This window comes from Cucurbita moschata, unplaced genomic scaffold, assembly GCF_002738365.1.
Source record: "Cucurbita moschata cultivar Rifu unplaced genomic scaffold, Cmos_1.0 Cmo_Scf00032, whole genome shotgun sequence".
Taxonomy (NCBI): domain Eukaryota; kingdom Viridiplantae; phylum Streptophyta; class Magnoliopsida; order Cucurbitales; family Cucurbitaceae; genus Cucurbita; species Cucurbita moschata.
In genome coordinates, this window is record NW_019268548.1 from 556,398 (window position 1) to 574,588 (window position 18,191).

General features: G+C 35.8%; 1 protein-coding gene across 2 annotated transcripts; it reads right to left on the reverse strand.

Annotated features, from left to right (window-relative positions):
• Window positions 1-2,325: 2,325 nt before the first annotated feature.
• On the reverse strand, window positions 2,326-16,257 carry LOC111429746 (protein MICRORCHIDIA 6). 2 transcript variants are annotated; one of them, XM_023065728.1, is made up of 20 exons: window positions 15,878-16,257; window positions 9,580-9,944; window positions 9,289-9,363; window positions 9,039-9,073; window positions 8,646-8,724; window positions 8,406-8,495; window positions 8,243-8,318; window positions 7,929-8,007; window positions 6,949-7,077; window positions 5,578-5,676; window positions 5,395-5,496; window positions 5,167-5,313; window positions 4,959-5,051; window positions 4,531-4,582; window positions 4,338-4,449; window positions 3,977-4,191; window positions 3,850-3,896; window positions 3,059-3,132; window positions 2,934-2,976; window positions 2,326-2,794 (listed from the first exon to the last, which is right to left on the reverse strand). In XM_023065728.1, exons 2-20 carry the CDS (start codon window positions 9,941-9,943, stop codon window positions 2,690-2,692), a joined length of 2,016 nt encoding a protein of 671 aa, XP_022921496.1. In that variant the 5' UTR covers window position 9,944; window positions 15,878-16,257; the 3' UTR covers window positions 2,326-2,689. The 2 variants fall into 2 exon arrangements, with proteins under 2 accessions (XP_022921496.1, XP_022921495.1); XM_023065727.1 differs by having other exon boundaries at window positions 9,580-10,003.
• Between the last annotated feature and the right edge of the window lie 1,934 nt (window positions 16,258-18,191).

Sequence of the window (18,191 nt, forward strand, 5' to 3'; positions counted from 1 at the left end):
TATTTTAACTTATAAAGAATGAGTAGGAATCCATATGGTTCCTTGTTTTTATGAGAGAGAATTGTCTTCGATAGGCTTTCCTTCTAGGATTCTCCTCAAAGTTTTTAGGATAGGTAGAAGTTTCAAAGAATTTTCATTGTCCTCTTCAACCGATGTTGGATCTCACAATTTAGTATCTCTAGGGTCTAGCGTATTACTAACACACCATCTCAAGTCCTCCCCCTTTCGAGGTTCAGCCTCTTTGTTGTTGACACAAAAGACTCGAATTCCATTTGTAATTGAATGCCTGCTAGGAAGAAATTTCAACACTCTTACGAAAGTGTATGCTAGGAAAAGGTTTCAACACTCTTACAAATAGTATTTCGTTGTTCTCTTCTCTAACACTCTTGTAAAGGTGCCCGCTATATGCTTCAACACCCTAAGAATAATGTTCATTGTTCTCCTCTCAACCCAGATCTCACATTTTTAGATTTTTTTACATTAAGTTTCTTAAAAATATGTTCATTGTTCTCCTCTCAACCCAGATCTCACATTTTTAGATTTTTTTGCACACTTAAACTCATACAATTGATGATTTTGTTTCAGTTATCTAATTTAAGACGATTATGAAATGAATTTTTTTTATGAAGATTAATAATAAATCATTAAATAAAAACTAATATATAAATTCAATTTTCAATAGCAAATTTTAAGACCATAACCAGAAAAAATTCAATTTTAGTAATGCTATTTGTTTTACTAATTTTACACCATGAAGAGAAAATGTATAATTAATCACAATTTATTATTTGTAATTTTCATAATTTCATAGCAAAAAAAAAAAAAAAAAAAATCACCAACCAATAGCAATACAACATTTTTGGAAAAAATAAGAAGTTCAAAAATATATTTAACTTTAAAAGTTAAAAGATATTTTTAATGTTTTAACCAAAGAAACTCATTGGCCAACAACAACCATAAACTGAGCACCAATTATATAGCAAAAGCTTTGCACCGAATACGACGCAACCACTTGTCTAAAAGCTACTTTTCAAAAGCACATCTCAGGATATACCAAATCAACTTTCCGATACCGAAAACCTTAAAAAGAACATAAAGTAGAAGAAGAAGAAGATGTATGCGGGAAATCTGAAAGAGAAGAACACGAAATTAGGTAAATCTCTTTCAGAAGAAGCAAACAAAGCAGAGTTAATGACTACTTTATTAGATCAATCGATCTGTGCAAAATATGGCCGTCATGCCCACCATCAAATGTCACATGCGGATGGAAGTTTTTTGCACGTAAACAGAATACAACGAACAAATTCAAAGTGGAAATTGAAAACAAAAAGAAAATTTGAAAGCGGCGAAGAAAGCAATGTGTACGAAACAAAGAGGCGAAGTAGATGAAGAAAACATATGAACAAACGAAGTTTGTGGAGTTTATATAGTGTAAGAAACGAGGCAGAGTTCCTAGGGCAAAACTTTAGCGGCGAGAAGCGTGGGTACTGCCCCTGCCCCTGCCCCTGCCCGACCATGTCATGTGAGCAACTTGCCAACTTGCACTTCTTTGTTTTTGTTTTTGTTTTTTTAAATTTAATTTAATTTTAAACGTTGCGTTTTAGTGCCAATAGAATGGAGAGACACTCCTTTCCAAAAGCGGAACTCAATCAAATCTAATTCTGGAATCCAACCGTCAATTTTGCGTAAAACCAGGGAATCGTCGAAATCAACGGTCAGACTTTATTTCTTCCTTTTAAAGTATGTTGGAAGAATATTTAATGTATAATTTTACAACATTGGGAATTTAAAATATAAGCACCATATATGATATATGAACCGGTAATAGTTAATAAGTCAAATCTAGTGAGAAATTGTTAGAATGTAAATGAAAATTATTAGAATTATTTCTTAATTTAAAAAATAATTTGATAATCAATATATACCCCGAATTTGAAAATTTTAAATAATAGTCTTAACCTTAAAATATATATTAAAAAATAAGAGTCACGGCTAATTTAGTATGGTTTTAGCTTCTCTCCTCTCCCGTTCTTGAACCGGTTAAATTTGATTCTAAACAATTTCCCCTTCCGCAAAGGTTCAAAATTTATTTCCCCTTCTGCAAAGGTTCAAAATTCATCCCGATGGAAAAGAAAAGAGAGGATAGAGAATGGTGCATTTTCACTTTTCAACGCGAAGATGTCAAACAAAATGGGCATAGATCTCTACTTGAAATCCCGAAATTCAGAACTCCCTGTTGTCCAACAAAGACCTACCCTCTCTAATAATAAACCAAAAGACCTACAATCCCTACAATCCCTAATACAATGAAAACCATAAATGAAAAAAAAAAAAGGCCAATTCATATATATATATACCAATAACACTGATAAGTAACAAGAATGTTAGAAATTTTGGTTAGTATTACAAGGTGGATTTTCATGTCTGTACAAGTGGGAAATTTTCCCGTCAACGAAACCGACAGACGATAGCCACAAAAACAAATTGTAGGAAACTATTTTCAAAGCTGAGGGGGAAATGAAGGGAAGGGGGAGTCCCATATAGGTGGCCATGGGAAGAAGAAAGGTAGGGCGGCCATGTATGTATAGAAACTATATCATCATATTTCTTGGTTTTTAGCTACAGGGTTATGTTATCCAATTCCAAAGGGCCTAAACACACACAAAAAGTGAACCCAATCACTGTACATTTATACAATGCCTTCAACCTTCACTGCTTCCATAGATTTTAACTCATCCAACAGCCGCTGGATCTCGAGTTTGACTTCCCGTACGTCGCTCCTAATTTGCGTTGCCTGCACATGTGACAATTACAGGAATTTTCTGGCGAATAAGATAAGAAGTCCATACAATAGCATATTTTCAACTTACTACAAGGTCAACACAGAGAGTTCTAGTTTAAAACGATCATTTGAAAACCGTTCCACTTTATACCTTGAGATTAAGTTCTTCCTTCCGCTTTTCATAGTCTGAACATCTACACAAAAAGGGGAAAAATTAGTGAGTTTTAAACAAGTTTATTTCTATACCATCAAAATATACTTCCTCTATTAACTTACTTTGCACGGAGCTTCCTATTTTCTTCCAACAAAATAATAGCCTGCTGATTTTTCGGTTGATTAGCACAAACAGACTGCAAAGAAAAAACATTAAAGTTAATTTGTTTCTCATATAAAAGTTGAAAAATAGCCATGTCCAAATTGTGTGCATTTAAAATATGATGCAAAGAAAAGAACCACTGCAGGAAGTGATTATCAATTCCTACTTTGGTTGACTAAACAGAACTAGCTTGATGGATAGGACGTTTATAGATAGGAATAGGAAGGCCAACTACTACTGATAAAACACAATAAGCTAAAGAGTCCAATCCCACGTTAGTTGGAGAGGGGAACGAAAAATCCTTTATAATGGTGTGTATACATCTCCCTAACAGACGCATTTTAAAACCTTGAGGGGAAGTCTGGAAGGAAAAGCCCAAAGAAGACAATATCTGCTAGCTGTGGGCTTAGGCAACAAATGGTATCAGAGCTAGACACTGCACACAATGTGCCACCGAGGACGTCGGGCCCCCAAGCGAAAGTTGGGTGGATCGAGAGATCCCACATTGGTTGGAGAATGGAACGAAACATTCTTTATAAGGGTGTAGAAACCTTTTCCTAACATGCGCGTTTTAAAACCTTGAGGGAAAGTCCAAAGAGGACAATATCTACTAGCGGTAGGCTTGGGTTGTGCTCGTTACACTTGCATGAATTACATAGAGAGTACTTGAATAACACAACGGAAAGGCAAACCATGAGCTAAAGTGAAAAATAATAAAAAAAGCAGAATAATTTGTCCAAAGCCATTTCACCTGTTCATCTTCTACCAAAACATCTGCCTTTCTTTTGTTACATACTCCTGCACCAACAAAAAGTTTTAGAACTATAGAAAGAGGACATTAAATAATGTGATGAACAGATGTTGGACTAACTAGGTACCTTCTCTAGATTTTCCCTGTGCTTCCAGTGTACATTGTTCAGACCTCCCACGTGCTCTTTCTCTACCCTCTGTGACCGTAACTGGAAAGCATTGTTTCAATATGTGAGGATTTTCTGTACCAGCAGGTACTGTGATGCTAGATGGTATCTGTGAGGATGATGTCACGCGAAGTTGTTTCTTAACACAATACCCAAGGAGTCCACAATGATAATCCCTGCCAAATAATTAGGCAAAATGATGGGGTGACCGAAACACTCGTAAAAAATACTAAAGCCAAGTTACGAATGCCTCCATTAATCAAATTACAGAAATGGAAACAAATTGGTCTTCATCGCCTTAAATTTTTAGCAATTAGCATACCAGTATTCCCAAGTCATCTCTTTCAAACGAGTTTCAAGTTTCTGGAAAAGAGAAGTTCTCTCAAAGTCTTGTTTATTATGTGTAGGCTCAATAAAATTTGCTTCGAGAACACCTTCAGATATAGACGAATATCAATGACCATCATCAGCTCACGTGTCAAAAAGAAAGGAAATTCCGAAAGCAAATGCCCTACCAGCAACGCCTCTTCCTCTATTGTCTGAATAGCTCACAACCCTCCAAAATGGCTGCAAATGACACAAAAAGGAACTAGCTTGATGCATTGTGTAAATGTAAAACCAAATATGGAATAATAGACCAATACACAAGTAACGAGAAATAGTAAGATCTGAAAGTGCCAAAGATGAGAAAGAAATGGGCGTGCCTGATCAATGATCATGAAGAAAAATTTAGCTTAAATATTGAAAAAGAAGTACCATACTCATTTTTAAACAAAGAACTAACATATTAATAAGAAAAAGAAAATCACCCAGAAACATATGAAATGGAAAAAAAAAAATAAAAAGAAAAGAAGCTCTAGTGGTTAAAATGAGGAAGGGGAAGGAACGATGATATGCTTTTGGTTAGAAAAAGGTCAAGAACAAAAAGTGAAAGGAAACTTACCAGAATCAAACGATTTTTGTGGTACACATTAAAACCGTGTATATTGACATGTGGGGCCTCCTTCAGGAACCCAATTGTAGTAACAACCACACCCTGAATAGTAAAATTACTACATTACCATATACCAAAAGAGGAGGGTCGGAGCAGTTATCAGACAAAAGATTAGTAAAAAACAAACAAACAAACATGACTAAAAGATTAACACTACCTCTACAAATCCACCACTTTGAGGCTTATACAAAATGTATTCGATAAATTTGAGATCATCGGCAAGATTACGATGCAGAACAGCCCTCCCACGCAATACTATTTTGAAATTCTCCGATATCCGCAAGTACAAGATGGATAAATATTCCTGAGAAGCATCGAGTGTTAGTACAAAACTTGAGTCCTACAAAAATGGAGCTGTAATATTCATTTTGCAACTCAAGCTTACACGAAGAGAATATTGCAATTGATTAGCAATGTGCTGCTCACAGATTGCCTTCGATGCACGGAGAGTGTCAATTTTTTTAATATCTCTACCAATGCAAATGTCCTGTTACCACAGAATAGAAAAATCCTCCCAATTAATTAAACAGTCAATTAAAAGAAGAAAAACAAAAGGATGCAGTTGAACCTCTGGATCTGTATCAAAGTCCAGCTCCATTCTGCGGTCTCCATTATACCACAAATTATAGATGATTACTTTTGTGCCATGAGATCCAATATCATCAAACTGCCATCAGAGTCAAAATGTACACATGTTGATGCACCATTGAGAAGCTTTCAATAGCTTAAAAAATAGCCATCAAAATTGGTTTGTACTAGAGAGCTGCTAAAATATTTCCTTACAATTAAAGATGTTCAATGGCAAAATAATACAGCATACCTTACAACTTGCAAGTTTTTAGAGCATACACAAATACACTAGAAATTATTCATTAGTTTGAATTTTCACACCTTCATATGATGTTAAGGAGAGACAGTGAAAGAAAAAGACACTAGTTTTATTACCCTAATCAATGGTGTGTAAGGAAGATACTGTCCCTTGTACTACCAAGAGATAAGAAACTTGGGAGGCATCATCAAAAGCAATATTGTTCATGGGGATAATAATGAAAATAAAGCAACATGCTGCCGGTAAGGAAGTTCTTTCAAGAGGCCACCGGGATAGAAGTTGAAATAAAAAATCAGCTTTAAGCGAAGTCCTAGTCAGCTTCCAATTGGCGTAACTTCAAAGACATAACTATGGTGTTATGGTCAAGGCTATTTTGTGGTTTATTTGGAAGGAGAGCAATGACAGAATCTTTAAAGATAAGTTCAACTTTTGTTAATTTGTGTGAGCTTGTTCAATCCATGACTTCCAATTGCCGTAGCAATAATAAGACTTTTGTAACAATTCTACTTTCAACATAAAATGAGATCGGAAGGTGTTATTTTATTCTTCTGGTCTATTGTTTCTTTATTAAAACAAAAACAAAATATAAAGTAAGAATAACAATAAAAAAAATTTAAAAATTGCAGATAGCAATCTGGAAGGCTGCCGAAGAAATTTTTTCCCCTGTGGACAATGTTTCTTAGAGGATCGAATACTAAAAAAGATTAAGAAGAAAACTAGTGTTTTATGCAGTCACCAAGGAAAATGCTGAACATATATTCCTCCATCGCTATTACATAAAAGTCAGGAGTTCTTGTTTGGAAATTTACAAGTCATGAGTTCTTTGAAAAAACGCGAAGAACGTAATTCATCTGTTGTGCGGCCATGATATGAGTACGAAAAGGAGAATCTTGCATGTATATGCTGTCAAAGAAAATCTATGAACTTGATCGAAAAAAAACTCCAGATTATTCAACGCAAAGGGAAAGGATTAGGATGAAACTAAGTCATTCCTTTCAAGGCTAATCTTGGTTCTACAGCAACTACAACAAAATCAATGTAGTTCAATGTCAAAACAAGCTTAAGAATCCAGATTACATTAGGGAACAAAAGGCAGTTGAAACATCTTACTTGCTTAAGAAGTTCAGCTTCTGATGAGTATGGCGACCACTGCAGAAGTATGGAAAGGTTAGACATAAAATGCTCCTTGCCATGCAATATTTCCATTTTGCCACTTGCTTTGTTATATTCATAATCTACCTGCAGTACAAACAAGAAACATCACCCAACAATCACAAAGGTAGTTCGCAAAATGGCACTCCCACAAGAAATAAATACTAAGGTCATCCCAACGGAGGAACCAATGAATTAAGAAAAAAAAGAAAGACCCGAAGAGATAGCTATCCAAATGTTTTTACAGGCCCCTCGACTCCCCACTTGAAGCCCACTCAAAAGGGGTGAGAATCATACCTAGTAACAACCATTCTATACCAGAATGTATCGATCTCAATGAAGACAGACAAACACCATTTGGTCAAAAGAGCCTCGTTACGTAATCTCAAATTCCCAATACCCAAACATCCAAGGTCAATAGGCTTTAAGACCACCTCCTACTAAGCTAAACAAGAACCTCCTCCTCGACCCCCCTTCCCACAAAAAAATTATAATCAACCTCTCGACATATTTACAACCTGAGATCCTAAACAAAGATTTGAAAACTTCTTTCCAGCCCCATCATAACATTTACATTCATTGCCCTCTCCTCTTGTTGCCAGGCTCTTTCTCATACATTCACGATTCATTGGATTTTAATTACGCTAGCAAAAACCACTATATTAGGTTTCATGCGGCCACCCCTTTGAAGGCAAAGCAAAGTTCCTATGATTTATGCTAAGACGGCTTTTTTATGATGCTAGATGCCATACCCTCAGCTGGATATAAATTTTTATTGCTCATCTTTTTCCTCGAACATGCAAAACATCACAATGGTAATATAGCATTTGAAGCAGACTAAAAAGTTAACTTCAACGCATAACCAAATATAATGACGAAACAATAGCCAGAAAAAGATAAAAGCTACATAAAACTGTTTAATGAGAAAGTGAAATTACCATAGGCACTACAATTCTGTTGTAGCCTGAACGGCTCAAAAATGTATAGGATAGAAGACCAATGCTCTGCGTTGATACCCTGAATCATGGAAAATGAACCTCATTTAAAAGAAGGAAAAAAAGTCTAGTTTAATCCCATTTTATCAAATAAGTTACAAAAAGAATAAAAAATATAAGTATATTATTCACAATCATCAGTCGAATCAATGAGATGGAGACGTTTAATCATCGTTGAAAGATATACCACCATTTATAGCCAATACTAAGATATTCATATGTACAATTTGTAAAACACATCAAATTTGGAGCCAAACCTATTATTCACGTGTCGACTGAAGACAATGACATCTGCACCAAGTCTCATAGTGCTTGTTTTGAAACCATTTCCATCTGGAAGGCTACAAGTGAACCAATAAATGCAATAGGGAAGAAAGAGCTTAAAATGTAAGCTTATAAAATGATTGCAAATTTCCATACATTGTCCAATAGCTGATTTTGACTTCTTATCTGAAAATCCAAAACTCATACACCTCCTCATTGCTTCAGGATCCATTCCACCTCCATCATCTAGAAAAAGTGATCAAATTTTGAAAGTGTAACTATTAGGCAGTTTAATCTACATATATAGCAAAGTTGAACAGATTAAATGATAAGGGTAACCTAATAGAAAATATAAACTTGATACCAAAAGGCATGGGGACAATTTGATGACAGTACCTTGAATTAACAAAGCAGGACTTCCATCTCTTGCATTCAAGATTTTATCCACATTGACAAAGGTAGCTCCATTGGGGATCTATCCATTACATAAAATAAGAGTAAGAATTTAATCGTAGACAGAAAAACACACCAATACCTCAATTTAATGAGATCAAACCCGAAAGTGCTTTATTTGCAATTAATAAGTGATAAACAAGCACTTGAAATATAGTGAAAAATATGCCTAATCAAAGTTTTATTTAGAAAGGTGGGGCTACAGGGAGGGGAAGAGAAATGGAAAAATGGTTAACCAAGAAAAATAAGATAATATCCAAAGTAAAAACCTTGCTTAATAAATTTTAATTAAAATTAAACAAGTATATTGCAAAAAGACTCGTGCAAGAAAATCACCTCATCAACAGCATTATCAAGCAGCTCTGCAACAGCTGGAAACAGAAATAAAAAGAAAATTTGGTTATTTATTTATAAGAAACAACTGAATAGAAACGATGTTTGATGTCAAGAAACAATTGGGAGATTGTTTCCTTGAACGCTGATTTGTATCTTTTCATCAAGCGATCAAAAGAGGATTGAGCTAATTGAATTGATTTCACCAACTAAAATACATACAAAAATGTAAACAAACAAAACAGTTCAATACCTCCAAAGGCCCATTTGTGTGAAGTAGCATTCGAATGAAGGAACATAGGGTGGACATGAAGATGGCCTTTGGAACCTGCCATCAAGGTGAAAGACCATCAGAAACAAAAGTGAATCCAATGGCTCCTCACAAGGCCATCTAAATAAAAAGTTCAATCCTGCATTACTTTGAAATTACTACTATTTTTCCGATCCAAGATCAGATGATTTTTCAGACCATAATAAAACTGGGAAAAATCACAATATTTAAACTAAAAAATGGTGAATCTGATATGGCAAAACGGAATAGTACTTTGAACAGTGACTTTAGCAGCAACTGCATCATCATAGTTGCCAGCTTTCCAGAACTGTCGACAAACTGGTGCAGGACACAAGGGAGATGGGGATGTAAGGCCAGAATCATCAGCTGGAGATGGCACCTGATCCAATATACTAGAGCTACTTTGACCAGCACTCAAAACATTGGGGCTCCTATTTTCATCAAATCTTTGACTGACAAATTCAGTATTTGGTTTTTCATGTTTGATGACATTTTTCTTCGTGTGCTCTTTTGGTAGCATCACAGCCCCAACAACATCTGGCTCCAACTTCACGGCTTTCAGGTTTGATCCTTCCTCATCATCATTTGACAAGTCCACAATGTCAGCTGATATCATCCTGAGCAAGACACAGAAGGGTTGTTCTAGTCAAGCCAAAAGTACTACCACACGTGTATCCTAATAAACATTAACAACATGATATTAGTTTGTAGTTTTGCATAAGAGGACTCAAAGAAGATACAAAGCATGAGGCTTGAAAAAACTTATCCACGAGTAAATTAACCAAAACATAAAATTGGCTTTAGAGAGAGTTGCCCTCATTAGTTTCCCCATTTTGTCATATTCTTGGTCGGAAGGCAGGGGACGACTTGGACCACATTCTTTGGGGATGTGAGTTCACGAGATCCATTTGGAATTCTCTCTTTCAGACATTTGACTTATGCTAGCTCGTGATTAAGCCAAAGGATCCTTTGGTCATTTTGGAAATGCCAAAAGAAATAGAGAGACAAGAGTAGAGATATCATCATGGCACCAAGTCTTGTTAATTTCAATCCAGAGGTGTCTTGCATAAAAACTAGAAGACTAAGCTCTAGCATAGAGCTGTGTCTTGCATAAAGAAACTAGAAGAGTAAGCTTTAGCATGGAATAGCTGGGATACATGTATAACCATGGAGTTCACCCCTAAGAGCTTCAGTGTTGATACAAGAATGACAAAGCTCCCATACAAAATTCTTGCCTTAATGGGATAAGGGCCGGACCGTATAAGCTAGTTAAGATCTTCTTTGGTACACGAAGATAGACAAAGCCTTAGGCATAAATAAAAGCGATCTTGAGGATAATATGACTAAGAAAGCTTTAAAAAATTGAAAGCTACTACTTGTACCAACAAGATGTACCTTCCTTTTCGGTAGCTCAATCATAAAAACTACAAAGTTAAGAGAGTTTTATATGAAGCAATTCTATGTTGGGTGACCCCAAGAGAACTTTCCTAAGAAGCATGTGAGTGAAGACAAAATCTGTTGAAATGACTCATGTTGATTTGTGGAAATAGTTTCACTCTTAGAAGCGAGAAGTAAAGTGACCATGTCACAAGAGATACAAGGGAATGTCAGTGCAAATAGGTATCGAATTCAAATTTCGAATTTGGTCCAAATCCAGGACATAGAGATGTTACAAAATGATGTAAGAGCAATACTTCTCCGGGTAGGATGTGGTTCAAGGACGAACCGAGGCGAAAGACAGTGGGTATGTGACACGAGTAAAGGAGGAGTACACGAACGAACCAATGCCACATCCGAATGAAGAACAATCCTGAAGATGAAATGTGCACCATAAAAGAATTGAAAATTATTGTCTATACCAACAATTTGCACCTTATTTTTCGGTGACTCAATCATAGGAACTCCAAAGTTAAGTGTGCTTGAGAAATTCTATGTTGCGTGACCTCTTGGAAATTTTTTTAGACAACATGTGAGCCACAAAGCATGCTGAAAGGACTTATGTTAGTTAATGTGAATAGTTTTCACTTTTAAAAGCAAGAAGTAACATGACCATGTCATAAAGAAGGCAGGAAAATGTCGAGGAACACAAGCACCGTATCCAAAATGTGAATCCCAATCCAAATCACGGGTATGGGGCGTTTCAATATATTTTGAGTTAATCAGTAAGCTAGGTCAAGTATAGGAGCCATGGGGCTAGGATCGAGTAGGTGAAACAAGTTGAAGTGACTGAACTAGTAGGTTAGAGGGACAATATGACTTATAAGGCATGGCATCCTTTTTGAGTTGCTGTGTACACGGGTTAAAAGTTATGCTTTGTGCCAGTAGCGGAGGGGAAGGTTTGGGAGGACAATCATCCATTATGATGTTTGATACAACAGTCAAATTTAAGGTTAAGGTCTGAGACTTGATGGTAAGAAGCGTGAGTAGCCTATTCTTGAGGAATAGTGCAAGATTTTGGAACCAACGTGTGAGTAATGCAAGAGGATCCAATGGTGACACATAGTGAGACTACTTCTTCCGCCATAAGAGGTGCTTTGCCATGCAATCAAAAACTTGATTGAATGATTAACGACAAAAAAAATGTGTCAATATTGACAATAACGATAGAGCAAGCTGAAGATGGGACGACGGGACGACAGGACGACAGGATGACAGTGACGGGTAAAAAAAAAAACCAAAAAGAAAATCCCTTAAATTTGATGCTAACCTACATCATGTCTATTCATGAGATTGATGGCAATCTTGATATAACCTCCACATTCACCACCGATGTTCTTGAACACCTCCATGCACCATTGGTCAATTAGTAAATTTCAAACCTTCATCCATCCTCGAAACAAGTGGACTTTAAGATACTTAAAGCAAACATCTTAGCTCCATTGCCCAATTTCCCCATATACGTCCCACCACAATCTTTGATATTGCCTGGCCTTAGTCTTTATCTTCAAGTGCAAGTACGGCTTTGTCCGATTGTAAAGGGTTGATGGACCCAAAATTGTTGACTTATTGTTGCAAGGCTCTTCAAACCTCAACCCAATCATCATGAAAGAGTTTGCTTAAAAATAAAAATAATATTAAAATATTAAAAAAAAAATTGCTACGCATAGGACGTCAAAGGAGTACCGAAGTTATGTCTAGGTGGTGACCTTGAAGGCTTGGCCTAAAAAGTATCTTCAAAAACTTTCTGAGAGCCAGAAAGATGTGTCTTAGAATTTTTTTTAAAAATGTTGGAAATTTCTGAGAGCCAATATCGTGAGTGTGTTCCAAGATTCTTTTTTTAAGATGGAGTTATCCATGGCAACCTAAACAAGACATACATTTGTTAGATAATTAAAGAAACTAGATGCCTGCATTGTTGCAGACTTTTGTCCTATAAGTATAACAACTGGACTATATAAAAGCATAGCAAGGGTGTTATAAGAACATCTAAAAAGGTTCTCCCTTTCACAATTACTGGGAAACAAACAGCTTTCGTAGAGAGGCGACAAATCCTCAATGCATCCCTCATGGCAAATGAACTTTTCTCGAACTTGACTTGAAAAGGGCCTTCGACAAGGTCAATTGGACTTTCCTCGAAACATTCTTGTAGTAGAAGGCTTTGGCTCAAAATGGCAGGGAGGATAAAAGGATACATCTCATCCACAAACTTTTCCATCATCATCAATGGAAGACCGAGAAGGAAGAGATTTGTCACACAGGGTCTTAGACAAGGGGATCCACTGTCCCCTTTTCTTTTCAGGATGGTAATGGATTATCTCAGTCATCCACAGACAAGCAGAGTACAAAAGGCAGATAAAAGATTTACTGATTGACAACGAAGCCATAAGCATCAACCACCTTTAGTTCGTGGATGACACAATCCTATTTCCTGATTTGACAGATGTCTCTTCCATAAATAAAAAAATAAAATAAAAAACATGATCAAGACAGTAAAAACCATCGAAGGATTCTTTGGACAAAATATCAATCTCCAAAAAAAAAATATAGAATATGGCCATCAGTAGACTATTGAAGAACAGATGTAAAAAGGGTGAATGCAAAAATATGTACCTAGGATTACCCTTAAAAGGAAACCACAAACTTTTTACCTTATGGAAGAGTATTATTGAAAAAATAGAAAGAAGGTTGCCAACATGATCATCATGTTATACTTCAGAAGGCGAACAACCCACACTATTACAAGCCAAACTATCCAACATCCTCACTTGCTACACGTCTCTATTCAAAATGCCATAAAAAGTTGCTAGGATATAAAAAGAAAAAATGTCTTGTGGAAAAAACTTGGAAAGCCTAAATATATTACTATATGCAAAAATCAACCCCCTCCATCTTCTATCTTCTGCAAAAGCCACTAAAAGTACATAAAGAAACATCAAAACCTCATCACCAACCAAATTCGCCATGGGATGGGTGATGGAGGAACCACATCATTCTGGATCGACCCATGGGTTGAAAACACCACGCTAGCCTTGCAGTACCCACTTTTGTACAAACTCTCTCACAGCAAAAGAGTCACGATCAAAGAAACGTAAAATTTGTCAACAAAATTCTGGAATCTAAAGCTTGGTAGGAACCTAAAGGATAAGGGAGCAACGGAATGAGCCGAATGTCTTAACCTTGCCACAATGATATTGTCAAATAAAGCAAACTCATTGACTTGGCTTCCCAGCATTGACGAGGTCTTAACTACAAAATTCTTGATGATGAACATAGGAAAAAAAGTAGAAGTAATAAATTCTACACTAGCAAAGATAGTATGGAAATTACATCACCTAAAAAAGTGAAGTTCTTTCTTTGAGAAATAGTGCATAATTGTGCTCTTTAGCACAAGTGAAAATCTAAAAAAAAAGGTCTTACCTGACTCTATTTCCAAATTTGAGTCCCATTATGCAAGAAAAAAAATAAACATAACCACTTTTTATGCAAGGTAGATATGCTCAGAATTTCAGGAAAACGATTCTCAATATCTTCAAATGGCATCTCACATTTCCAAGGGAGGTAAAGGATCTGTTGGACATGGCCTTAATGTACCAGCTTTTCAAGAATGCAAAAAATCTACTGCAAGAAAACTTCAACATGAATTTCTTTCCGAATCTGTGGAAAGAAAAAAATCAAAGAATATTCGCGAAAAAGATAGACTTATACAAAACTCTTCGACACTGTTGTTTATCAAGCTATCTCTTGGCTAAACTGTCTAATATTGTTACTTTCTATAATTATATCATTCTCACTATAAATTGGAAGGAATTTTGTAAACATCATGGATATTACATCCTTTTTGTAAATTTCAATCATCAATGATATTGTGAGATCCCACATTTGTTGGAGAGGGGAACGAAACATTCCTTATAAGTGTGTGGAAACCTCGACTGAGTAGATGTGTTTTAAAAACCTTTAGGGGAATCTCGAAAAGGAACACCAAAAGAGAACAACATCTGCTAGCAGTGGGCTTGGACTATTACAAATAGTATCTAAGCCAGACACCGGATGGCGTGCCAACGAGGACTCTGGGCCCCCAAGGGGGGGATGGATTGTGAGATCCCACATTGGTTGGAGAGGGGAACAAAGCATACCTTACATGGACGTGAAAACTTCTCCCTAGTAGACACGTTTTAAAAATCTTGAGGAAAACCTCGAAAGGAAAAGTCTAAAGATGATAATATCTAGTAGCGATGGGCTTGGGCTATTATAGATATTATCTCCTACAAAAAAATATATATATATCTTTGCAAGATGAGTTGGAATTAATGGTGGTAGATTGGTGAAAATTGAGGTCTTTGAGAGGGATTTCCAACCAAATTTAATCTCCCAATTGGGAACAAATGAGTATATTTAACCCACCATTCACTCCAAACTTCACAATCTCGACATAATGTCCTTAAAGATTAGATATCTTCTCCACCCAAAGCACATATTCAACAAGACGAGTTTCCTTGAAAACTATCTAGTTTGGTGGTGCTTCAAGAAGAGTAGAGATGATAACAAAGGTGATAATATTTCCTCAAGTTGAGAGTAAAACATATTTCCATGGGGGATGTTGCCAAAGTTACCGCTCAAATGAAGGGGTAATACCATATGCCATTGGTTCAAATAATATTTTGGAATCTAATTTGACATCTATTGATCTTGACATTCCTGCAACAAGTCATACCATCACTTTTAAGAGTAAAGATTCTCCCCACAGATTAACACAGACCTTTTCCGCACGGTTTTTCCTCACTCACAGGTCTTTTAGGAGGCTACCCAAAGTCTTTTAGGAGGTTACCCAAAATAAGATTGCTTCAAACTAAGCCTACTTAACTTTAGAGTTTTGATAATTGAGTCCCCTAAAAGAAAATTACAAGCAAATTGTACTTTTTGATAGAACAGGAACTTTAAAGTGTGTGCTTAGCTTATAAGAATTCAATATTTGGTGACCTACTAGGAATCTTCCTAAAAAGTATATGAGCGAGCCCATTTTTCATTTAAAAAGGTAGGAGATCGAATGATCAACCTTTGAAATACTAATTAGTGTGATAATTGGTGTGGGATCGTAAGAGAGAGCACGAACCTTAATGAAGAAATTGAACTTGTCGTGAAAGAAAGACTAGAAAGCCTATCTTTAGGGCAAGCGGCAATTCTAGCCGCTGGACGTTTGCTTTCTGCTATGGGAGAAGCATAACGAACGGCATGAAGCGCCTGGAGATGAAGTGAGCAGCCAATTTCCAGTCTAGAATCAATCTTCCGATAGTCGGATTGAACAAACGACGATAAATAAGAAAGAAATGACGTTCTTCAGTAATGTCAAACAATACTACTCAAAGACAATCCGGCGAGATGCGACTGGAGAGAGCAGCTGACATTTGCACGCATGCCGTCCGACGACCGGCGGATGAAGAACAGAGCGATCAAGAGGTTTGAACGCTTGCAAGCGGCGGAACAGCAGGGTGAAACCGACATCTAGGGCAAAAGTTATGAGTTATAATATTTATAGTTGAATCTTCGAGAAGAATCTTTATTTTTGTCTTTTGCACCTAATAATTTTACTAAATTTCGATTTTTTCATGATTAATAATTAGAAGTTAAATTTTACTATAAATTTAAATTTATATTCTTTATTTGATTTTCCTAACATTTAGGTAATATTTCATGATTAATAATTAGAATTAGAAATTTGCATGTGATTGTCAAGGCATTCATCTGCGATGCCCGATATTATGTTATTTATTTGCCGTATATTGCTTCTAAAGTGAAGACCATTCTCATGAACTAACATTAATACGTTTCTCCACCCCAACTACATGACCAAATTACATATTAGAAGTTCGGTCAACATAAAATCATCCAAAATTAAATATATTTACGTTTTGAATTCGTATAATTGAATTATAAAAAATTAAATATGCACTTCGTCGATATAGATATTAATTTTTAATTATTTCAAGTATTTATTAACCATCATTTGTGATGGTGCCAAAAAATTGGATCAGGATGACCCTAGTATTCCTCTACATCTTATAATCGAGCTATCAAAAATAAACATATACCTTGTTGATATAAATAATAACTTTTAATTCTTTTAAATATTTGTCAGTTATCATATACTCACAATCCCTCTCATCCATATGTAATATTCATTCATTTATGCACCCCTCGTTTACTCAGGCATTACGTGTATACCAGCTTATGTCATGGTCCGTCATCAAACCACACCTTATTGGGAGACATTTGCAATGCTTATGCTTAGGATTCAGATCTGGATTCAACACCTGATAAGCTCGACATTCATTTGCACTGTCTGTGGCATATTTATGTTACTTTTCACTTCTAAGAGTGAAGGTTGTTCTCATCGACCAAGGCGAGCCATTGAAGCATGCTCTATCCTTAGTCGCATGCATTTTATACAAATTTACACGAAGTCACCCAGCAATAAAAGTAAAACGGCTATAGAGCACGTCTATTATTGAGTTCCCATGATTGAGTCACAAAAAACACACACACACATATATATATACACATGGTTAGTATAAGCAATAACTTTCAATTATTTTAAGTATTTTTTAATCATTTTTTAATTACTTGAATTCAAACGCTGTATGTGTTTATTCACATACCTCTCATTTTACCTATGTTGATAGCTCACCATCTTGAATATCCTCTCCAGCAATTCGTTCTCCAAAGACGGGAGAAAACTTCCATTAAAGAGGAGTGCGAAACAAATCGTTGCATACAGTCATAGCAATGTCGACGCTTGTTCTTCAACCCCACAACTACGCTATAGGAGTTCACGAGCAAGGGCAAGAAGAAAGAATTATAAAATTTTCATTACAGAGCTATACATGCACAAGTGAAGAGAAACCTCAAAACTATGTATCTCTCAATTGCAGCTTTAGAACGCGAAGTCACCCACAGATCAAATTAGATATAAGTAAAAAGATGAATTGTGAACATCAACTAAGTGGCGATGTCAACCTCATACGTTGAGTCGTCATTAAAGCCACATAAACCGCTACATGTTCCAATATTGGTTTGCGGGTTAGCGGTGGTTTAGTACTTTGTAAAAAGCATTTTTTAGGCCCATGGAGCATATTAAAATATAGTACTTAGAAACATATTAAATTAATTAGAAAATGAACTTACACATATAAAAGAAACGTACTAAAATAAAATAATTTATCAAGGACAAATTTGTAATTTACTCATGCCAAAATTAACAATGCAATTAAAAAAATAAAATAAAAAACAAACAAATCAACGTTAACCTCGATCCTTTTGTCTCCACTTGGCTAATGACTCAAAACCGCGGGTAAGACCGGGTTTTACTTTTTTTTTTTTTTTTTTTTTTTTTTTTTTTTTTTTTTTTTTTTTTTTTTTTTTTTTTTTTT

Excerpts from the sequence above, each read along its gene's own strand:
- LOC111429746 (XM_023065728.1), bottom strand. The coding sequence starts at position 9,943 with ATGATATCAGCTGACATTGTGGACTTGTCAAATGATGATGAGGAAGGA. Across the intron at positions 8,725-9,038 it reads TTGATAATGCTGTTGATGAG|ATCCCCAATGGAGCTACCTT; the intron begins GTGATTTTCTTG and ends TGTAATGGATAG. Across the intron at positions 8,496-8,645 it reads TCCTGCTTTGTTAATTCAAG|ATGATGGAGGTGGAATGGAT; the intron begins GTACTGTCATCA and ends CACTTTTTCTAG.